We start from the raw sequence: 22881 nt of genomic DNA, 5'->3' as shown, positions 1-22881 counted from the left end.
AAATCGTTAGTTTGTAAAGGATGGTTCATGAGCACCCAACGTCCTCTGAGGCTGAGCATTCCTGAGGGATTTCTTTCTCACCCGTTTATCAAGGGTTTTCGCACAAGTTTGCAAATGTGTTTGGATTGTTGCAACTGTTTCAAGAAATCCCTTGTGCCTGTTGCAATTAAATGGAGGAGGATGTTACGAAGAATAGAGATGGAAGGGTTTTTTGTTTTGTTTTCTCAAGTAATGTCCTGTTTGTCTATATAACCATGTTTGTCATATTATGCAATTTGTAGCTTTTTGAGAAATTACCACCTCATGTTGTCATATGCTCCAGAACATTCTGTAGCCGTTGAGAGATATCCTTTAAAATAGGTTTATTGTTGTCACCCGTTCACTGACAGTACTGTAGAATCATAGGTATTTAATATGTTGCTGTTGCTTTGACAATTAACTTTGTAACCAAATATATTAGTTTACTTATTGTAACACAAGAAAATGTTTTCTGCTTAAACTTAACCAAACAGATATTGGAAAAAAAAAGTGGCATTGCTCCTTTTAATTCTCCACTGGAACATTTCAGTTTTTGCCAAAAAGATGGAGGCAATGCAGAGTTAAGGAAGACTGATAGATTTACCTGATCTATGTTTTAGATATGCTGGCTTCCAGGAAAGTGGATTTGACCTCTCACTTTCTCTTTTATAAATCAAAAACATGTGTACATTGATATTCCTAATTGAGTTTGAAAGTTTTCCATGAAGCTGCCTTTATTTTTTCCCCCTCATTGAAATACCACTCTGTGATAAGACTCTGAGCAGTGAAGCCGTAGTTTTTGCTACACAGCAGACAAACCCTTATATTGTGATAGTGAACTGAAATGATTTGCAGCTTAGATAGTGTTCTGTCGTTGCTGCTCGGGTAAAAGAAGAGCAAAAATGACAACTGTTGCTCAAAGGGAGGTTTTAGTGGGTCACCCCTGGCAGGATTTCTGCAGGGAAGTTCACACGACGCCTCCCTGGTTCCCTGTGCTCGCTGCAGTTCTGGTTTCAACTTAGGCACCAATATCAAGAGTCGTGTTTGCTCTGAGGGTAAAGTTTGAAGATGTGTCTTCTGCTTGGTGTCTCTTAAGCTTTCAGATCACTTGAGAGTCTCCTTTTAATAGCAACATTTGACCATTAGTCTGTGTTGTAGCTGGTAGTTTGGAGTTGCATGAAGTGATGTTTGCTTACACTTCTTTCAGGTCAAGCAATATCCTTTGAGTCCTGCCTCTTTTTGAGGAATAATATTTTTTTGCTAAGTTGTCACTTTGAAGAGCCTCCTCTGTATTTTCTGCTTCATTATTGCCTGCACCTTCCTTGAAAAAGGACTTAAAAAGGAAAGTAATCCATCTTTTCCATAGAAGACATACTTAGATAGTCATCTGGCGTTCACACCATGGGCTTTCCAAGCCAGGCAGTTGTCTTATGGTTAAAGTCTGTTGCTTGTTCCCCAAATCCCCGATGGTTTGGTCATGACAAAGGGTAGAGATTCAGTCATGCCATAGGGTAGAGATTCAGTCAAAAACCAATTTGACAGCAGAAGACTTGAATATAATCTGACTTACCAAGATCATGAAAAGGCTTCAGGATTGAAAATCTTTTTTCTCCCTTCAAGCTAAAGAGCAAATCTCGTATTAGTGAACTAGTGATACGCTGATGCCTCAACGATAATGTGCTCTAGTGAGAAGGCAGGGATTTGGGGGGTAATTTTAATATTTATATTATGTTCTTTATTATTATTACAGTATGAAGGGTAATGAAATATAGCGTTCTCAGATTATTTTGCAAATAAAACCTCCATGTGAAATACAAAGTGGTCTTTCTCAAGCTGTCTCAAAGGAAGAAAAATCCTAATGGGACCAAAATGTTTATGTAATTAAATATTGTGTAATGACTAGAATATATATATTACTCATTTCTGTCTGTGATTTTCATGCTGGTATGAAGAATTACTATTAGAGAACTAACTTATTCTTTGTAAGCTCCTCTGTGCTATAATACGCAGGTAGGGCTGTGTTTGCTGAAATGAGTTCTGGAATAAAAGCAACTGATAAAACTTCAGAGCAGAAGTAAAAAAAAATCCTCTGGTTAGACGTAACTAAAGTTAAATGTTTGGAATTAAGAATGTGGAAAAAGGAAACTCTTCAGCACCTTGTTGTGCCTGTGCTTTTGTGTCTCATCCTTTGAGCACCTGCAGGGCACAGAGGAGCCTGAGAGGAGATGCTGTTAGTGCCTCTTGCCCTGCTGCTCGTGGGAGTGGGGCAGGAGAAGTGCAAAAAGGAGTAAAACCCAAACGGCTTCTGATAAGGTATTAATAAAGTTATGTAGCTTACTTGAAAAGGAGCAAGTTTTGAGTGGTTTGGAGGAATTTGGAAATTACTCAGAAGAAAGGGGTGCTTTAATGAGCGACAGCAATGCTCAGATATATTCCACCAGCACATAAGCAGAAGAAAAAAATGGCCTTTTAATGGAATCATTTAGCTTATTGTGGTGACTTTGCCCACAGTGGGAAGTGTGTTCTGTGATCAGCATTTCTAAACTCCTTAGAAATTAAATGCAGATGTTATAAAATAATCAGGCTTAGGCATTTTTTACTCTACTTGATAAATTCTCAAGGCACTTTCCAAAAATGTTATCTTGGAATTCAGAACTGGATGCCATAAATGGGTAAGCTATATGCTTTACACAGATCATGTTTTGTGGGATTGGCAGTTTGGCGACTGAAAGCAGCAATGTCGAGTTAAAAATACTACTTTTTAGCTATAAACATTACATGGAGTTCATATAAGAAGGAAACTCAGCTGAAGTCGTCTGAGTGGAGCATAATGTGAACTAATTCAGTTAACGGAATACTTTGCATAATCAAATTACGGGTAATTCCTGGCATTCTGTGATGATGTTAAAAGGTTGAAACTTTAGGTCACCACCACTCCCCCCCAGCTAAATTTTGAGGGGCCGGTTTTAGGATGAGGACTCGTGAACTTAAACCGCGCTGATGTCTTCACATGGCAGTCGTACAGGGAGAGGCAGCTCCTGGCAGCTGGCCGCCTTGCGGGGTGACCTGGCTAATTGGTTTTGGCATCTTAGCCTGAGGAAACCTCATCCATCACTGCAGAGCAGAGACTTTGGCAGAAATCAGAGAAAACATTCAATACTTTCTCTTGCTTTCTATGCAAAGCTGCTTTGCATTTTTAAGCTTTCTAGCGTAACTCACCAGAAACTTGATGTAACAATTTATACAAATTTTATGCTCCCTTAACTTCATCTTCTACAGTGAGTAAATACCCTTTTCACTTTCTAGAATTAGCAAAAATGTCAATATTACAAATAAGTTTTGAAATTTGGCTCTCGCAGACGAAAGCATTTACTTTTCATAATTTACACAGCACTTTGTATCAGCAATGTATTGCATGCTAAGAAAAGCTAGATGACTTTTTTGGACGCTAAAGTTTTTGTTAGTTAGTAATTCACTTCTAAGGAATGTTTAAATTCAGGTTATTAAGGGCTATGAGGAACCCATGTCTTCTACAAATAACACTTCTGATGGTTTCAGTTGTGCACAGTGACTTCATAGATTAAAAAAAATAGTAGTTCGGGCTTCTTCAGCCTGAGTAATTCCACATTATTTATTATTTTCTGTGCTCCAAGGGTGTTAGTTGAGATTTGGGCTCCTTCATGCTTTTGATTATTTGTATCCACTATTAGTGTATTAGCAGGCAATTCTACTCTCATGGTGGTGGTATATTTATAAGGATAATTAAGGAATACGGATAATTAACCAGAGCAATTTCAGCACTGAGGGAATTTCTAAAATGTAAGCCTTCAAAATTGTCAGTTGTATTTATGCAGTGCGTAGATAGTATTTCCATGGAAATTTTTGGAGCAAAAAGTGTTTAATCTAAAAGTTATAAAGAACTTTTTCCATACAAAGATAGCAATTAGGGAGTTGCTGTGGAAAATACACTAATTAGACTCTCCTTTTCCACTTTCTGTGCTACAAAACGAGACACGTCTCTGCGTATGCAGGCGGAAATGATCCCTCCTCATTTTAAGGAGGAAGTATTTTGTGTGCTATAAAGTGTGTCTTAGGGCTACGTGTAAAAGCCATTTGGATTCTGTGAATAAATGAGTGTGTTTTCCTCCTGCCCGTGTTCAGATGCAATGGGTGGGCTGGTGAACGCCCAGGAGCTCGTGTGAACGTGCAGATGTTAACGCGGGGTTACGCTCCTTGCACTACGGCCTTGCAGGATGTGTGGATTTTAAACAGGGCTGAGACTGAGTTTTAACTGCGTAAACAGTCATTGCTTTGGCATTCAGGGGGAGGTGGTTCATTTAAAATCTTGTCTTGGTGCTACGCTCCTTCTGCCTTTAATAAGGGTAGGGAAGGGGAGGAGGAGAACATCTCGCGCGGCCTGTAAATGTCGGGCTGCATGGAAGGCAGCTCGGCCGCAAAACAATATTGGTGTTGGAAAAGTGAGAGGAAAAACTCCTTTCTCAGCACTGATCTCCTAGGAGGAAAATTGCATTAAGAAAACGTGGGATTAGGATCATTTTTGCTAAAGCAGAAGGAAGTAATTACAAAGTATTAAACCACATCTAGCAAATGTGGGGAAAGTGGAAGAGAAAGAATGAAAGTTATTTTAGCTGCGCGTGAAGCCGCCTGGGTGACTCGGTGCAGTTTTCAGCGCTGGGTTGAGCCCCGCTCACACGTGAAATTTCCAATCGAGTTGTTTCTTTAAGGCTGTCCAGACAGTAGAAGACAGCTTGGCTTAAACAGAATTAATTAGGAAAATACTGAGCAATGAGTGTGGCAGTGGGATCTCCCTTGCATAATGTGCTGCAAAAACTGCTGCTCTTCCCCAGGCCTGTAATTCATCTCGAGAGGCTTTTGTGGGCTTGCTAAAATAAATCTGGATCCTGTGTTCCGAGTTCCTAGGGAAAAGGATGAGGAGCAATGGGGATTGGGAAGTAGGGTAGAATACTGTATATCTTGTCACTGGCAATGTCCAAAAAAAATCCAGTAATGGAATTTGATTTGTCAGTGCATTGATGGATATAAAGTGTTATCAATTTTGTGAAGGGTTTCAACTAAAATTTGTGTTTTTTAAGCATCTGTTTTAATGAGAAGTGTTGACTTTCAGTAAATCTTAAATAATTAGAAACATGATTTTTTTTTGTCTTTATCAAATGCAGCAAGCTCTTTTTGAGTAGTTGAAATATTAATGACCACACTCTTCTTTTAGATTTCAATTTAGTTTCATTTTAAAAATACATATTCTTTTTGTAGAGAGTTTTGCCTGTAGAGAGTAGCCTGGGTTAAATAACTGTTGTTTTCAGCTTTTTCATTCAAGTTTACTTGATAAGCCTGAGTCAAAATGCTGCTTTGCAGTATTTCTTTGCATGGTTTTAGTGTTTTGCGTATCAGAATGCTGAGAAGGTGTTTAAATATGTCACCTTGAAAAAAAAAATTCAAAAAATCAGCTGTACGACGGACCAGAATTCAGCAATATCACATGCACTCCATGTATGTGTGCTGCTCTTCACTATCCGTTTTAAAATATATATAAACAGTTATGTTTGTTTTGAATATTTGCTAGTTTAAAACTTTGTGGGTATTTATATGGAAAATATTATTGTATTTGTTTTTCAAAACGCGAAGCAGCCGCCACCCCTCTCCTCTCCCAGCGCACACACTCCCATTCTGTTTTTCCTGGCCAGCAGGAGACTTGCGAATTGTGGTCGTTCCCCCATGTAAAAACACTCCTCGTCAGCGACAGGAGCTCTTTTTAATGTGCAGGGATGCTCTGCTGAGTGAAAAATGACTTTTGGAATAACCCTCTTGATGTAATTTAGAAAGTTGGTGTTCCCCGTGTCCCTTAGCCTAGCTCGGACTCCGGGAGCTGCGCCGGGTTGGTGAGCGCTCCCGCAGCCTGGGCCCTCCGGCCCTGGGGCGGCTCCTGCCTACGGATATGTAACGTTTTGCATCAAAATGGGCATCCTAAACCTGGATATGGGCCCTGCTGGATGGTACCTGCAAGTCACAGCAAGGGCCTTGGGCAAAGCAAGAGGCAGTGGGGATGAAGCAGCGTAAGGAGAGCTGCGCGACTTTGCCATGACCATAAATAACACAGCTCTCGGCCCTTCACCTGGGAAAAAAAAGAGGAAAAAATACATAGGATTTTAATTCAGTTGCCTGCCTGCCTGTGTTCCATTTATGAATCTGATTAATCCAGAAGTTGCAGATATTTCTGTTCTGTTTAAGTTTTGCAGTAGGGTTGATCTGTCAGGAAGTTCTTGCTAATGGGTCAAATTCTGTTTTTTTTTTTTTTTTTCCTTTGAAATCTGACCTGTTTTAAATGTAGCCTGTATGTTTATTGTGCATGTGGAGACTCAAAGAATATACATAGGACTAATAACATTATTTTTGGAATTTTTACTGAATAAGATTATTGCCATCTCGGATTCGACATGCAATTTAAGACAGAGTTGTGAGCTGATCTGTGTTAATCAGCATCTCATGTGCAAGGGGGATTGGAGAGAAGCCTCAAGTACAGGTCTGGCATGGAAAAACTTCCACTGAAGAAATAGCAAAATTGCTACTACCCACAAATGGGATCTGCCCTTATCGCAAGAGCTAAGGGAGCCCCGGGGAAGTTGTTGGAAAAAGGGTTCAGAACAAGCGGCTGCACACAACGTGCAAAGACAAAGTAAGGGGGTCGCTGCAAAGTGTAACCAAATTCAGCAAAAACGCTGGAGAAGCGAGGAAAGAAAATTTCATGAAGGGCTACGACCTGTGAAGATGCTTTGCCGTGGCGGTCTGTGCGCTTGGTCTGGAGGGCGGCGGAGCAAGGAGGACGCGCAGCGCTCGCCAACCCGTTACCCGCCAGAAATACCAGCAAGATCCATTCTCTGTTCCCTAGTTGGATCAAACCTTTAGATCCCTAATTTTACACATCAGGCTGCGGGGTGTGAAGAAGGGCAGTGGGAGCAGCGTCTTTGCAAAATGCTTCCAAGTCCGAGCAAATCTCAATGCACTGTTGAAAGAGCAACCTCGATGGAGATACGAGGGAAAAACACTCTGAAGTTCTGCGACGTGAATATCTGGAAGTGTGGAACGTTATTTATCCTTGATCGAGCAGAAGTGAATCCTCTAAATATTTATAACAGGAAATGAAATAATTTGGGGAATTAGGACTATTGCGTCTTTCAAAGGATTAGAAAGTATTTTCACCAAGACTTTTAATTAGAATTGATTGCTTAATCATTGCCCTGAAATAATAAGTATGTCTTTCTACTAGCCATCTAGTACTATTGGTAGTACTAGTATTAGTACTAGTAGTAATAACTGCCCAGTTATATATGGTCAAAATGTTAGGCTTTTAAACTAGATGGTATGAGAAGCTAGAAGTAAGGGAGTTCTTTTGATTTTGATGGGTCTGAGCGTCTCTTCCATATGGATTCAATTCCCATTTTAATCAGAATGTGGAAGTCATTACTCTGACATCTGAAACTGAGGTAGCAATAAAAAAAATTATCACAAACAAGACAGCAGACACAAATTATTTTGTGTTTATTGCTGGGTGGCCTTTTTGAAACTTTCCCCAAGTTAATAGGTTCCAGATATTTGAAAATTGCAGTCGTATTATGACAAATTTATTTCTGCTCATATTTAACTTGTGTCTCCTCCGTAAGGCTGAATTTAAACAAACAAAAAAAGTTGTCAACCCACTCATGTCTGTCTCCAGTTTTTGTTGTAGCAGCTTTAATCTCAGTGCCTCGCTTTAATAAAGCCCACTGAGAAAACAAACACCAGCAGTTACTGCGCCGCTGTTGTAAATTATTTATCATATCTCCGAGGTTTTACTGTGGCATTAAGTGCTGCTGTGCTAGCTGAGGCCGTTCACAAGAGGCCGTGGGGGTTAAAGGCTGCGGGCGGCCGGGCCGGCGAGGAGGCCTCTGCGCGGGGCGAGCGCCCGCGCGGCGCTGCCGCCTCAGCCCGGCCGCCTCAGCCCGGCCGCCTCAGCCCGGCCCCTCGCGGCTCCCGCCGGCCTCGCGGCACCGTCCCGGGCGCCAGGGGCTGCCCTGCGCCCGGAGCCCCCTCGGGACGTGTCGAAGGCTTCGCGCATCCGTCCGTGTGTCTGCCAAGGGGAGGAGGCGTTTGGGAAGCCGTGCCGTGTGCGTTACCCTGCCCGCCCCTCCGTAGCTGGGCGTTCTCATGCAGTCTAGTTGCTCTGCTTATTTAGATATTCCTCCTTGATATAACATAAAACTCTTAAATACTTCTAATTTGCCCTTTTTAAACCAAACTTTGGCATGAGAAATTTCCAAAGCCCATCAAGATTATCTTTAATTTTGACAGCCTTTGATTTTTTTTGACAACGTTGCCTGTCTGTTCATAGATACCTCCAACCTTTACAGTTGCTGTAAGAAACAAGCACTTTTTTTTTCCTGATTTCCTGAACTTTTATTTTGCATGTCAGCTTTTAGTCCTTAAACAGTTTTATCTTTAGCTATTTCTAAATCTCAATATCATTTCTAGCACAGAAGCAGAAGTAAATACTGAAAGTCTTATGAAGCTAAAGTTATAAGTGGGGATCTGAAGTATTAGACTTAATTACATTATTCTTAATGAAAGGGTCTCACTTGTAGGGTGACATGCCACATATTTGGAAGGTCTTTTTCCCTTCAGAGATTGTATGCTATTGGCTGTGGCAGTTGGTAATAAGGTATATACATATATGTGGGTGTTCATGTGCAAACTTTACAAATGCAACCAGGGAAGAGAGCAGAAACACTTTGTCTGTCTTTGTTTTACAGCATTATCAATAAGTAAAAACACAAAAGGGATGTTATATTTGCAGTGGTCTGGTTTTAATTAATAAAAGTCTTATGTTCTGCAAGTGTTGTGTTTGTAAAATTTATGTAAGAACACTGAACTGCATTAGAGTAATTTATGGAGCAAATAAATGTCAGTTGCTAAGGTAAACTAATTTAGGAAACAGTGTAGCTAGGATTAAAAAAAAGTGAAGAACTAGAATAAATTGTAAACACCAAGAACAGTGATACAATTGTTTCTTGATATCCACCCAGGCAAATATAAATTCATTTACAATTTATTTATTAACAGTCTCAGGGTAATAAAACAAAACTTACAGAGCGATTTTGGAAGCCTTCCAGCTCTGTTTTGTGTAGTGACAAGTTCAGTGCTTTTTTAATTTTTTTTTTCCTTTAATGAGAAAGTGTTCTATACTGCTGGCTCCTTTATAAGCTTGTTAAACTTGCAGCTCGGCGCTGCACAGCCGCGTGTTGCATCGCGCTCAATTAGCACAGATGAAGCGGTCAAAGTGCCAGTTTTGGAGGCGTACCTAATTAAAGCTCTAAGGATCCATTCATGCTGGGCCATTCGGCTCCCTGGGTGCCGGTCACAGCGACTCCAGCAGCTGCCGAAGCCTGGGCCTGGTGGAGGTCTCTGCGTTTTGGTGGCACGTGCGGTTTGGGAGCCCTCATGTGCTCCGGCTGCTTGCCAGAGCAGGTACCCGAGGGGAGAATGTAGGGAGGATGGGGCCACGCTCTTCTCGGTGGTGGCCAGTGACAGGACAAGGGGTAATGGGTACAAGTTGAAACACAGGAGGTTCCATCTCCATATGAGGAAGAACTTCTTTCCTGTGAGGGTGACAGAGCCCAGGCTGCCCAGAGACGTTGTGGAGTCTGTTTTTCTGGAGATCTCCCAAACCCGTCTGGATGCCACCCTGTGCCCCGTGCTCTGGGTGTCCCTGCTGGAGCAGGGGGTTAGACTAGATGATCTCTAGAGGTCCCTTCCAACCTGAACCATTCTGGGATTCTGTGATTCTTGCGCTCCCAGGCTGCCATGAGCATCTTCCTGCTGATGGCTGCCCTGGTGCTGTGACTGTGCGGTCCCGTGATCGGCACTTGGCTGCCTCTGAAACGTGCCTGCTTCAGCAGCGTCAGCACCAGGGTTCTCCTGTATCTTATGTCAGTGAAAAAGGCAAGGCTTCCAACAACATCCGACAGATAAGATGGAAGAGCCTGTAGCCAAGACCTGGCCTGATACGTGATAGTTTAACCTGTTCTTAACTACCCTCCTTATCACCTTTGCAAACGCTGCCTCGTTTCTTTAGCTGGGATTTGTAAGCTCTCTAGAAAAGTGTGAGCCCAGATGAAGACATTGGAAGAGCCTGATTTGTGAGGCCCTTTGAAGTTTCTGCACTTACCAGGAATAATTTGCTTGATGAGCAGCACGGCAAACTTTGTGCTCAGTTGCTTGTCTGCCACGGTCTCCAAGTTGTTCTTAGCACTGCTGCATTCCTTACCGATTCCTTCTCCTGTAAGGGTGATGGATGCTCTTTTTCCCCAAGGGGTATGAGCTATTATTTGGCAGCACTAACATACAGGATGTTCAAGTGAACATGCTTATCCAGGTATCCACTGCAGTTGGGGTAACAGCCCCGCTACACGTGTTTGCTACCTTTAAATTTAGCCAGGAATGACTGTACCGATTGTTCAGAAATCTTTCTTGTTACATGTTTAAAGCATTTGTTGTCAAAATCCCTGTAGGTTTTTCAGGTTCCTAACCTGTTTTGAATTAGAGAGAATGGATACACTTAGGGCAAATAAAGTGTTCCAAGAGTGGGACTCTGTGGTTTGCCTGTCCTTGTGAAGAGGAACAGGAATCTAAGCTTAAATATAAAGTTCAAGCTCTCATTGCCTTCCTTAGCTCTCCCAGTACTGGAATAGCTTCTGGATTCGCTCAGACTGCCAAAGGATTTGGTGGTGGTTCTTGTGTTGTCCTATGGGATGTATAAACTGCAAGCGTAAAAGTCTTTGCCCCACGTGAGTGTCAGATATTGCTCATTGGGATGTGCAGATTTCCTGATTTCATAAATAAAATATTTCAGGACCAGGCTACTATATCGGAAAATAGCTGGCTACATTTAATGTACCTCTGGACATTTGTCTTCTGACTCCTGTAGTAATTCAATTGGTTTTGGCCTTGTGCTACAGAAATGAAATGCAAAAGTAAGGTTTTCCACATAAGTGTTTTTCAAGCTTTCTTTTAATGTGATTTTATTAATCTCATCCTCTTATGCATGAAAATAGTTGGCTAGCGTGACAGATACTTATATTAGTAGTGTGAATTTATTGTGCACGAAATCCTAATTTTAGAAAAGCATTTCTTTCCTGAGTATTTTTTTTTGACGGAGATTGAAGTACCATGTTTGAGCTCAGATTTCTCCTGATTAAGTGTATTAATCTCAATGTGTAAAAGGTTCGTTTCTTAAACAAGCCTTGAATTGTTTTCACTATTCATGCATTTGTTCTTTAATAGACTGGAAGATAGAGAAAATTTGATACATCACTGAAAGACTTGAAATTTAAGATTAAATATTGTTTTAATAACCACATGTGTAATAAATTTTAGTCCATATCTAAAAGCTGTCAGTCATGGAGCAATGTCTTTAGCATGACATTTTCATATAAAAATGATTTTAAATTGCTTTTTAGTTTTTTCCTAAAGCTAATTTCAGGAGTAGCTGATAATATTCTTCCCAGTTTCATGGTTTTGTTATTGACATGGTGCTTCAGTCTTAATGTTGCATATCTTGCAGTATTTCAACTGAACCATACAATTCTTGTCGTCAGACAGAAACTGAAACTCCAAAATATTATGATATGATCTTACCGTTCATTTATACAAGTGGGAAAATTATGTTTGAGAACAGGCCAAAGAGAAGACAGTTATTGTCCTAAAGTGAGCATCACTGTTTTTTCCCGTTTTATTTTAAAATTAGGTATAAAAAATGTTCTTGAATAATATCTATCAGATTGTGAGGTCAGGTGTTGCACGGATGAAATGCTTGCCTCTCTTAAAAGAAGTATTAAAATAGTCTTTAACTTTGTGATTGTCTAATGCCTTTTACTGCAGAATCCTGCTAATTTCCCGTGTCTTCTGTATTAGCAGCTATTCAGCATTTTAATCATAGCCATTGGGCTATGTGCTAAACTTCTTTAAAATGCAGGTTATTACCACTTTTTTCTTGAGCTTTCTGTGGTGGTCATTAGCTGTAGTCTGTGAATGCTTCACAGATGGTTACAAATATATCCTCTCCAATCGCAGGCAAAATGGGCAGATATAGTGACCATTTTACATATGAGAAATAGATGTCTAGAATTATCTATACTGTGTTTGATAACTTCACATGCCTCAGTGATCGTTACAAACTCTGACATTTACCCCTTGCTCTATCCAAATTTGTTGATGTTTCTTTTTCAGATTACTGGAATTTTAATTGTCCTGAATGTACTCAGAGAGATGTAGGCAGACGTAGTTAATTTGATTTGTTTTGTTACTTTGGGAGGTAAATGGAAAGTAGAATCCTTCCTTTGAAAAAGGAGGAATTGCAATGGTAGCACAAATCAGATCTCTGTTTTAGGATCTCTTGATTCCAGAGACTGGCAAAACGAAGACTATATTATGTTTATTTACAAGACGACCCTTATTTTTTATTTGTTTTGCTTGACAGTATTTTTCATGCTTTGGTCACCAATTTCACCAAAGTGAAAAAGAGGGTTTGCAGACCCAACATTGATCGTAGCAAAACTTTTATTAGCACCTTCTTCTCCTGCTGTGCTGTGGGAGAACTGCTATGTGATGGTAGAATTTATCTTCTTTTATTTTTTGTGCTAGAGTAGGCTAAAATAGGCTTGACTGAAAACTTCTGTAGATCTACTGTATTCAGGAAACGGCGTCAGCCTGAAACACCTCAGGGTGTTTCTCAGGCCCTCTGATCTCTGATTTTCAGGGCACTTTACTAGTTCAGACTTCTAGAAGCAGCTTTTCCTGCTATAAAATTTGGTCTTTGTCCTCCAGTCCTGCTGCTGGACTGGCTACAGGAAGGCTTCAGCTGGGAAGTGCACTGCTTTGCTCTTGGTGCGAAAAGAGACTTGATTACTAAAAGGTTAGGCTTTTAGGTCCTTCTGATGATGCGTGTGAAGGAGAAGTTCAGCTTCCATCTATGGTTAGTCTTATGATAAGAACTTTCATCCTCTCTTGAAAAGAGAAAATAACCTGCAGTTGCAGCTGCAGTGTAGCCTGGTTTAGGCTGAGCACTACTGATAAGGGAAAGCTATTCTGAAATCCCATGGGTACCTTTGTGCTCCCGATTTTGGAGGAAGATGCTCAGAAGATGGGTCCTTTCCTGGAAACAACCTGGTTGTCATCAAACACAACTTAAACTTTCCTGGACAAAGAGGAGGCATTTTCATGAACTGCCTTAAGAGTGAGACAGCATTAACCTCTGCTCTCCGTTTCTGATTAGGCCGAGGTTCTTGTGCAGTCTCCACGTGTTAAAGCAGTGAGATTGGAAAATGAGTTGAATGTCTGATCTGAGGGAGATGCAGTCTGCTTTACTTGTTTACAGCACGATGATGATAAATCACTAGTTTACAAATGTTTTTTAATGTTAGATTTGCATTACTTCAACTCTGTGGGTAAATCACAATACATGGAAGCGAACCAAGTGGGACGAGAAGATTATTTGTGAGTCCTAAGATCTTAGAGCTGCTGCCATTGGGAAGCATGAAAGATGAGGTAATCCTCTAAAGAAAAAGGCCTCTGCTCGTGAAACGAGTCAGATGTAAATCTTGCAGCAGTTGCACTGAATGAGCTGAAGGCAGTTGGTTCATGAAGACAAGATGGAGGAGCTCCCTTCTCCCGCCACAGTGTTGACGGGCGCCCTTCAGCCCGGCCCCTCGCGCAGGGCGGCGGCGTGAGGGCCGGAGCACTGACAGGGCTGTGGTTGGGGGCTCTTTGCAGCTCTTCTTGCCTCCTGACAGGGCCCTGGAAGGGAGGGCTCTCTGGGCCGGCTCCGGGGGCTGGTTTCTCCACGCAGGATCGCACAGGGGCGGCCTCCCTTGGCTGGCCTCCCTCTGGCGCGGCTGGCCCCGCCGGCGAGCCGAACTGGCCAATTTCTCCGGTTTCCCATGCTGGCTGCCGGCCTGCTCTGTGGGTAGTTCAGTTCACGAGCATTTTATTGCTGCTTTTTTTCTGTTTTCCTTTTTTTTCTTATTCTTCTTTTCCCTCGTAGTTTCCTGATACTTGGTTAATTGCAGAATTGCACAGAATCGAGCTGTTAATTCCCCTGGGTGGAGAAAGCTAGAGAAAGGTAAAAGTCGCAGGCCAAGAATCCAAGTGAAACACAAAGCATTGCTGGGGAAAGGAGAGGGAGAGAAAGGAGGAGAGATGAAGTCAGGAGAAGAAAAAAAAAAGAATCGTCATCATCTTGGAAAAAGTTACAGTTACCGCAACTGCAGACTACTGGGTTCAGATGAAGATAAATAAATGTTAATGCTTCTATTTCATGCTCTTGGCAGGCCCACGTGCTGATGCTTTATTGGTTTTGCACTTGGGTCATTTGTGCGCTGCGAGTTCTGCAGCTGTGAGGCTTAAACCCCTCTATTTGTTTTAAAGGGTAGTTTCGTTAGGTGGTAGGTAGTCGTTAGGGTAAATTAATTGCCAAGGAAGTTAATTAGCCCTGGAAGGGCAGCTTTAGTTTGTGGAGGAAATGGAATTTGTTATTGCAGTAAAAATTTCACTGAACTGATCAAATATTTGATCTAAATTTGCACTGTAAATCTGTGAAGCCTAACTCCTTAAATAGCTCTTCAGGCTAACGATCTCAATAGCTTTAGCACTGGAATATTTGCGCTGTGTTAGTAAAATGCTATGACTTAAAGTCTAGTTGGAAAACTAATTTTATTATTTGAGGAAGAAGAGCCGTTTTTAGTTAGTATGTTTGTTGTATAAGATAAATGGCCAGGGCTGTGCTTGGTTTGCTCTCTGCCCTCTAATCTTCAGGCTGCCCTTCATCTCCTCCCATAAATTAGAGCAGTTTTGGCCCTTCTAGTGTGTAGCTGTCCCAAACTCCCCCTATGTCATCCCAGAAGCTGGTAGTTGCTGGGGCTTGTGAATACTGCAGTTATGGGTCTTGTCATCCCTTACCTGCATCCTGTTTTTAGCTGGGGCTGGGGGTGTTCATGGGATTATAGTTACAATAGTCTACTTAAAGTTGCACACGTTAAATTCATTTTAACAATGCAATGTTGTGTAAGTAACCAGAGGAAAGAAAGAGAAAAAGGACTTTGGAGTGAAAAGGGGGGTATATGAAATAGTGATTTCTCTATTGGTGTTTACTTGTAAAAGCTACAAATGATAAAAAAAATACGAGGCTTTGAAAAAAAAAAAGTAAGGCTATAATGAGCTCTGTAAATTATTTTTTATCAAGGGACATAAACTGTTCAGTCCTGAGTTTATTGTGCAAGCTACCAATATAAAAGATAAAGGTAAGAAGTGAATTTGATCTGTTAATGATGAAACAAAAGATTTATGTCTCACAGGTAGCACATAGCTAATGAAATACTTACTATACAAGTAAGGCACAAATGGTCCAACATTTAGACACTTAAAAAAACCAAACCCTCCCCCCCAATAAGCAAATAAACCAGCCAAACAAATAAACCAACTAATCAAAACACGCTCCCCCACCCCCCGCCAAAAAGAAGAAAAAAATGGAATAAATGTTTAAATTCCAACTTACCTGAAAACCTCAGGAAAAATTCCATTTATTGCACCAGTGTGTTCATTGCATTGTACTGGTGTGAATTCCCTTCTCTCTAAGAGTTGGAGATTTTTGTAACATTTATTCCTTTAAAAACATTAGTTTAGCTTCAGTACTGTGTTCTAAAATATTTAAATAAATTTTGATTCATAAACATATAAAAACATGGAACTAAATCCTGTATTGGTATTACAGTAGTTTAACTGAAAATTGTAACAATAAAGAGCTCATCACTTAGGGGGACTTTGTGTTTAATAAAGTTAAGTTTTAGGAAAAAAATGTTAGTTAACTAGAAATGTCACCTAGGCTAAGGTAAAGATGGAGGAGATCACTTTATGTTTGAAATTTTGTGGCCATAAATTAGAAAACTTTTTCAGAGACTTCTTGTAAATAAATGCCTCTGATCATCGTTCCTTCTGAACCTCGCCAGCTCTGCAGTTTTTTTCCAACATTGTTTTGAAAAGCTGTGTGATGGATTGCTGAAAAGAACTATAACAATAGATGTGTAATATTTACTCAAATAGAAAAACACATTGAAAACTGTTATTAATGATTTCATGCTGTTGCGAGTGCTTGAACATGTCAACAATATGTGGACACGTCCACGTATTTCACAGAGCAGAGCTTTCAGCCAAGTGTTGCATCCACGGTAAGTAAACTCAACAGGAGTGAAAGTCTTAGTTCCTCTCCACCCTGTTTTATTCTTATGACTCCTTTTTTATTTAATTGAAATCCCTCGATTGCTGTTAATAACTTCAAAATGTCTATGCCTTTCGGCATGGATATATACAGGTGTTGAGGTTGTGAAAAAGTGTTTCTAAGACTAATTTGCATTAGCAGTCCCTCTCACTGTGTTTGCAATTTCAGCTTCAGTAAAATGGTAACTTTTTGAAATATTATAAAACCATTTTATTTTTGTTTGGCATAGAAAATTCAAAACATCTGGAGTCTAAAGTACTGGTTTTCCTGCTGTTTTTCCTACAATTCCATCCATAACACAATTATTTTCCACTTCAGTTTTGATGGTGGGCATTAACTGTTTAACCTAGGTGTCTAAAGTGATCTATTTCATACAAGTTTCATTCCTTTTTTTCTCTTGCATGAAATTTGGGCAGAAATGATTGTTTTTTCTGAGGGACAGAAAAATCAGTTGGGCACCTCTGTCTGTAGATGACATAAGAATTTGCAGGCCAGGACAGAGTGGTAAGATACAGTGCCCTGCCATTTCACCTCCCATACAACATAATATGCATGTCTTAAAATCGAGCACAGTGTTTTAGATTCAGGGATTATCAGCTTGACAGCACATTGGTTTTACACTGAGATCACTAAAACCACCCATTAATAATTTGCTTTCTTATTAATTCTCTTCAGAGAAGGGAATTCAGAGTAGCTCAAATGATTGCCTAAACCTGCAATGCTTCCTATTTAAGGCTTTTCAGTGAAATTCACAGTGAACTGAGTGAAAATGAATGTTAACTTTTTACAACTTCCTAAAAGTCTGATTAAAAATGAAATACTCAGTGTCAACAGAGGGAATGGCAGTTAAATTATCTGCATTCCTAGCTGACTATTTCACTGGAACAATATTACTATTTGTTAAATGACCCCTTTTACCTTTTCAATCCGTTATGCTGCTATGATGATAAATATTACACATGAACTGATGGATCATATTTCATAGTCATAGTTACACATGCACAACAAAAACCAGGTTATTTTAATATTTTCAGTGTTTAAAAACTGGCATACCTTGGGAAGTGTGTTTCATTTAGGAAACAATAAATGTAACCCTATGAGAAAGATCAGCTTTCTTTGGAAAATGTCTAATGTAAAAATATGCAAGAAATGTAGAAGATATCTTAAGAATTTAGAAGACTGACGTTAGAACCAGTTAATCAAACTTAATCAAAATGATACATAACTCACTAGAGGGGTGGTTATATAAGGGCTGTGACAGTTGTACTTTGGGGAGCTTTGACATGGTATCTAGAAATGTGCTAAATTTTTCCAGCAGAAATCCACTGCTTCAGATGTCCAAGTTATTTTATGAGGAAGTCTGTGTTGAAAGACACATGAATTTGTGGCAGGGCAGCACTCTGCATGTTTTCATTGGATTTAATCTTAAGTTTTTAAAGAAAAAGTGTTAAGTATATTCCACTGGAAGTTCCTTGTATTTAAAGATGTGACACTTGTGATTACTGGGTTAGAACTTCATAAAAATTGAAACAATTTGTATTAGAATATTATAGCATGAATATTAGTTATTATTGTAGTGGCTGAAATGACAAAGCACCAGCACACCAGAAGAAAATTAATTTATATTCAAGAAACTGGAATTTTGGTCCAGATATGCTCACTACCTTGTCAGGATGCTTTTAATACCAGCAGCTATTACTGTATGCAGAAGTTCAGAAGCGTGAGGCTGGGACATGAGCAATAAGTGTAAGTCATGGGCTGATGTTCAAGCATGATATAGAGACTTTGCAAATGACGTGTGTCTGCAATGTTAAAGGCTTGGAGTTTAAATGTGGCTTGTGTTGGCACAGCTGGAAGCCACAGAGGAAGGAGGGAAGGAAGGAAGGTCTTTCATTGCGCTGGTATGAAGCCTCCACTGATGGAGGATTTGGGAATTAAGCTGTGCTGCTTTGGGAAGACTCTACAAAGCATCTGTACGCTGCAGTTTTTCAGAGACTTTCCGCTGGCAACTGGGTTGTCAAGTTTCGGGTCAGGTTGCCCAGAGAGGCCCTGTGTCTCCGTCCTTGGCGCTGCTCGGAGCGTGGCCGGACAGGGCCCTGGGCAACCTGCTCCCTGCAGACGAGGTGGCTGCCGGTCATCTCTTCCAGGCTAAATCACAGAATCACAGAATGGTGGAGGTTGGAAGGGACCTCTAGAGACCATCTAGTCCTGTGACCTGTGCCAGGTTGTTGCATATTTACACTTTTTGAGAAGACACCAGCCTGAAGTATTTTCTGCTAGTGGCCTCTTCCGCTTTTACACCAGCTCGTGGCTCTACCTGCTGCCCTTTGGGAAGGTGCAGTTTCTTTAAGCTTTCTGTGGATTTTGCAGGCTTAAACCCCTGCCCCCCGGCTGCTCTCCCTGCAGCCTTGGAGTTGTGGGCATGTGAACGGCTGTAGTGGCCTCCTTTCCCACACCCTGGGTAGGAGGCTGGGATTGCAGGGCTAATCCTTGTAGGGATCCCCAGCACACCAAGAGTGGAGCTCAGATTTGGGAATCTGGGGCTCCAGCTTTGCTGGTGCTGTGAATTTTCCTTGTTGCCGGATGGTTTTGACATCTGGCATTAACTCCAGTACAAGTGCATTAAGAGGGATCTTCTACTAGTAGCTGTGAAAAGAGGGTCGCACACACCAGTGGTTTTCAAAGGAGACAAAAGGCGCCGGGCTGTATGACAAGAAGGCTCAATTCGCTTGAACCATCCTTGAAAACTGGTGGGAAGAGCTGATGAAAGAAGCCAATTTGGAGAAATACAAAAGGTTTAATGTGAGGACCTCTTAAACCTTTACTGCCCACGAGGTGAAGGAGAGGAATCCCGCTTTGGAAGTGCCTGGCTTTGTGGGGACATAAATGAAGTAACAAGTTTCCAGCCCAGCTTTGGGGACTCTGAAGATTGGGGAGGCGGGATGCACAGGGCCATTAAGGGCTCTTTTATAAGATAATTCTTTTGTGGGCAATTATTTGGGAAAGACAAGGGGGGAAAACACTGTACATTAAAACCTGCTTAATCTGCCTTTAGAAAGACTGGGGAATTCCTCTCTGTAGATGCCTTTGATAGGACATCTGTTGGGATGGGGCTGTAGCATGAACCCAGCAGGTCTTACTACCATGGAGCATTGGGCTCCTTGTTTTATATATTGCTGGCAATCAATTACAGTAGTAGTTACTTATTACTATCAACTATTTTTATTTGTAAAATTTCAAAATATAGATTTTTTTCAGCCAGTTAATTACTTGTTAGCATAGATTATTTAATGTTGGAACATATTTTTTGATCAAAATCGGGTATTAAAACCCGCCCCCCCCCCGCCCCCCATTCCAATTTCTTGTCTTCATAGCAAGCAGTGAAACGTGTCTTTAATCTGTTTTGGTGTGTGTTGATGTACCAGTCTGTGTTTTCATGTGACCAGCGAGCTTTTTTTCTCCTTCCTTTTTGCAACCAACTCGAGAATAGAAAAAAAATGGCAATTTGGTATCTCTGTGCTAAAACCTAAGTTAAGAAATGAATGGAAGTAGTGATCAGTTACAGAAACCCTTTTGTGCGTGATTCAGTGGTGTTGCCTCTTGTGTGTCTCTCCAGAAGCATCGGGGATGCAGAACCTGTGCTCTTTTCTCTCGAGAGTCAGTGCTCTGCTTATTGCAGAAATACCTGTTAATTGTCCTACTGCATGAAAGGATGGAACAGCTGACACAGAAACCTGAGCAACGTTGCTTTTATTATAAAAGATCTCCCCAGTTGGGTTCCTGTCCCTTCACATAATCAATGTTGCATCTTACAATGCCAAAGAGTCCGAGGGCACTCAGGTGCTTTAAGGAAAAGAGGAGCCTCGTACTCTTCCTTTTCGATACTTGTTTGTCACTTTAGGCATACAATATCAAACAGTAATATTGAAAAGAAGCGAGATCCATTGTTTGTAAAATATCCCCTAGCCATTTTTTCCCTTAGTATCCTGCTTTTAGGTGCCAGCTAGTGGAAGAGCATTGTGTGGAGCTGAGCACTTCTGTGGCCGAGCTCCCGATAAAAATTTGTTTAAACAAATCTTCATGGGCTGTTTTTTTTCTTTTTTAATAACTAATTCTTATGTATGTTTATTGATGCAGGCCACAGAAACGCTGTTTCGAATGGCAGTCTCAAGAGGAGCTATCACACCTTTAAGACACGGAGAAGTAAGCCAAAAATATATGTTTTTTTGCACATGTGGTACAAAGTTTTATTCATGTGTAGATTTATAAATTCCTGGGAGGCATGTTGTCTACAGGTAAGTGTGTTGAACTATATATATACATGACTCGTGTACCTGAGTTAAAGTGCTTTTTCTTTTTAATAAGAAAATAGAATATTTAAATGCTGGTCAATGGGAGATTAAGTATTTCTCAAAAAGTGCTCTGATTTTCTTTGCCTGAATAATAATTCAGCATTGTAGTATAAGTGACTCAGAAGAGTATCTTTTATCTAGGTCTTTTCTATTGTATTTTTTGAATTAAAAATTCTAAAATCTGTAGGAATTCACGTGAGGTTGAGCTTTGTTATTGGGCAGGTTACATGACCCTTTCTGCTTGTTCCTTTCAAGAAGACAATAACTTCATGTGGCTTTTAAAGCTATAAACAAGTTACCCATGCGGATAGCAAATGCTGTTTTCCTCCTTTTGTTTTATATCACATGAATATTGTTCTGGAAACTGCTGATTAAATGTCCCCAATATTATGGGAAGCAGTTTATGCTTTGGGTGAGTTTCACTGAAAAATAAAAAAGAAAAAGCTATCATGAGCCATGACAGTATAGAAATGAACTGCTCTGGGCACTGGCCCTGATGGGGTTTTAGTATAGAAACTTTAGTGCTTTTTCATGGCAATCTGATTTGGATAAAATTCCTAGATAAATTTTGTGAGAAGTTTATATAGTAGACATGGCATTTAGTATGGAATCTAGACTGAGCACTTAGCCTGGAATCCCAGCTATGCTGTCAAGCGTTCCCAATGCTGATGAAATTGCTTTAATTCTCTCTTTTGGAAGAAAGTAGCATGTTTTTATATTTTTTAAAACTTTTCTTTCACTTCCACCACTCTCTGAGATGCATAATGTGAGATTTTTTACCACACTATTGTCCCCAGTTTTACTTTTTCTGGCTATGGATCCTTTAACCATTCTATGTACTGCTCTCCATTCTTTTTTTACAGCAGAGTTTAATACAGTTTCCAGTTGTGATAATTATGAAAAACATGCAACCCTCCCAAATTCTCTGTGTTCAGGTTTTTCAGTGAAGGGTACCTAATGTTCTGTGTGTTAATGAGCAGGTTGCCCAGAGAGGAGATGGGATTTCCATCCTTGTAAATACTTGGTGAACCATGTGAAATGTGGAAAAATCAAAAGAAAAAAAAATAAGTTTTAATGTTATTAATGGTATTATAAGATGTAAAATACTGATGCAATCAGAGGAATAACAACACCTTTTGTGTGCAGTATGTTGGTGATTTGTGTGTCTGATGCAGCTTAAGTCGAATCAGTTCAGTTTGCTGGAAGGGTGGAAAAAGTTCCACCCATTTTCTTCAGATACTGGTTTGATTTTAATCAAGTGCAACTGCCTCAAGGCTGGAGAGAACCAGAAAAGCAGCCAGCTCAGTGGGGAGAGGATGGTGTGATCAGGACCAAAGGAACTGGGTGCAAGGACCATCTCCCCTGCTTGATGGTGACCTGGTGTCTTGGCTTGCTGCAGCTCAGCATGCTGCATCCTAGATGTTTTGACCTTCAGGATAAATGCTGTTGTTGCTAAGTTTGTTAATTCAGTGCTAGGAGAGACAAAGAGTGTGAGCATATGAGCTTAGGTGCCTTCTATAACAAAACAATGGGAGAAAAAAAAACTTTTTTTTTCCTTTTTTTTTTTCTTTATTTGGGTTATATACAGGGAGGGAGGGAATTATCTCGATGACTCAGGGAAGACGCTTTCATTAAATTCCATTGTGGAATTATATTTTATTCAGTCTGAAAATGAGGAATGACATGAATAAAATGAAATTAGTTTTTCCAGAAGAAACATGTAATTACCAAGAGTCATAATTTTTCTTTTCCTCTTCCAAGAAATTGCTGAATGTTTGTGCAGGGTGTAAGTATAAAGTGAGCCAGAAAAGCTAGTTGATTGTGAATTGAAGTTCGAGTTGACTCTGTTCTGTTTGAGAAGTGTGAACTTGGCAGCGAAAATCAAAGCAGCACAACTTGTTTATTGGAAATTCCAAGCTAAGGAGGCAGCAGTCCAAATGTGCAGAAACGTTGTTGGGCTTTCATAACAATGCTTAAAATGTAGCCTCATTTAACATTTAGCAGAGGGTAAAGCCATTCAAAACTCAGAAAATTTAATGGAAATACTTATTTGTTATAAATACATGACTAAAGTTGTTTATATTATTTTAGTCTGTCTTCAGTGTTGAAAAGATTAGTGGACAAACATTTCTTCAGTGCAGACAAAACAAAGTGCATGAAAGACTGGCTTAA

General features: G+C 40.3%; 1 protein-coding gene across 2 annotated transcripts in view; it reads left to right on the top strand.

Annotated features, from left to right (window-relative positions):
* TMEM135 (transmembrane protein 135) overlaps window positions 1–22881 on the top strand; it is a 140936-nt gene that overhangs the window by 37733 nt on the left and 80322 nt on the right. For both annotated transcript variants that reach the window (XM_088534984.1, XM_088534985.1), the window contains one exon: window positions 20495–20560. In XM_088534984.1, coding sequence (XP_088391110.1) covers window positions 20495–20560 — 66 coding nt within the window. The remainder of the gene's footprint in view (window positions 1–20494; window positions 20561–22881) is intronic.

This window comes from Tinamus guttatus, unplaced genomic scaffold, assembly GCF_059628265.1.
Source record: "Tinamus guttatus ecotype Peru unplaced genomic scaffold, ASM5962826v1 Tinamus_guttatus_pri_ptg000602l, whole genome shotgun sequence".
Lineage (NCBI taxonomy): Eukaryota > Metazoa > Chordata > Aves > Tinamiformes > Tinamidae > Tinamus > Tinamus guttatus.
The sequence above is the reverse complement of the archived record's forward strand: the minus strand, read 5'-3'. Positions and strand labels throughout refer to the sequence as shown.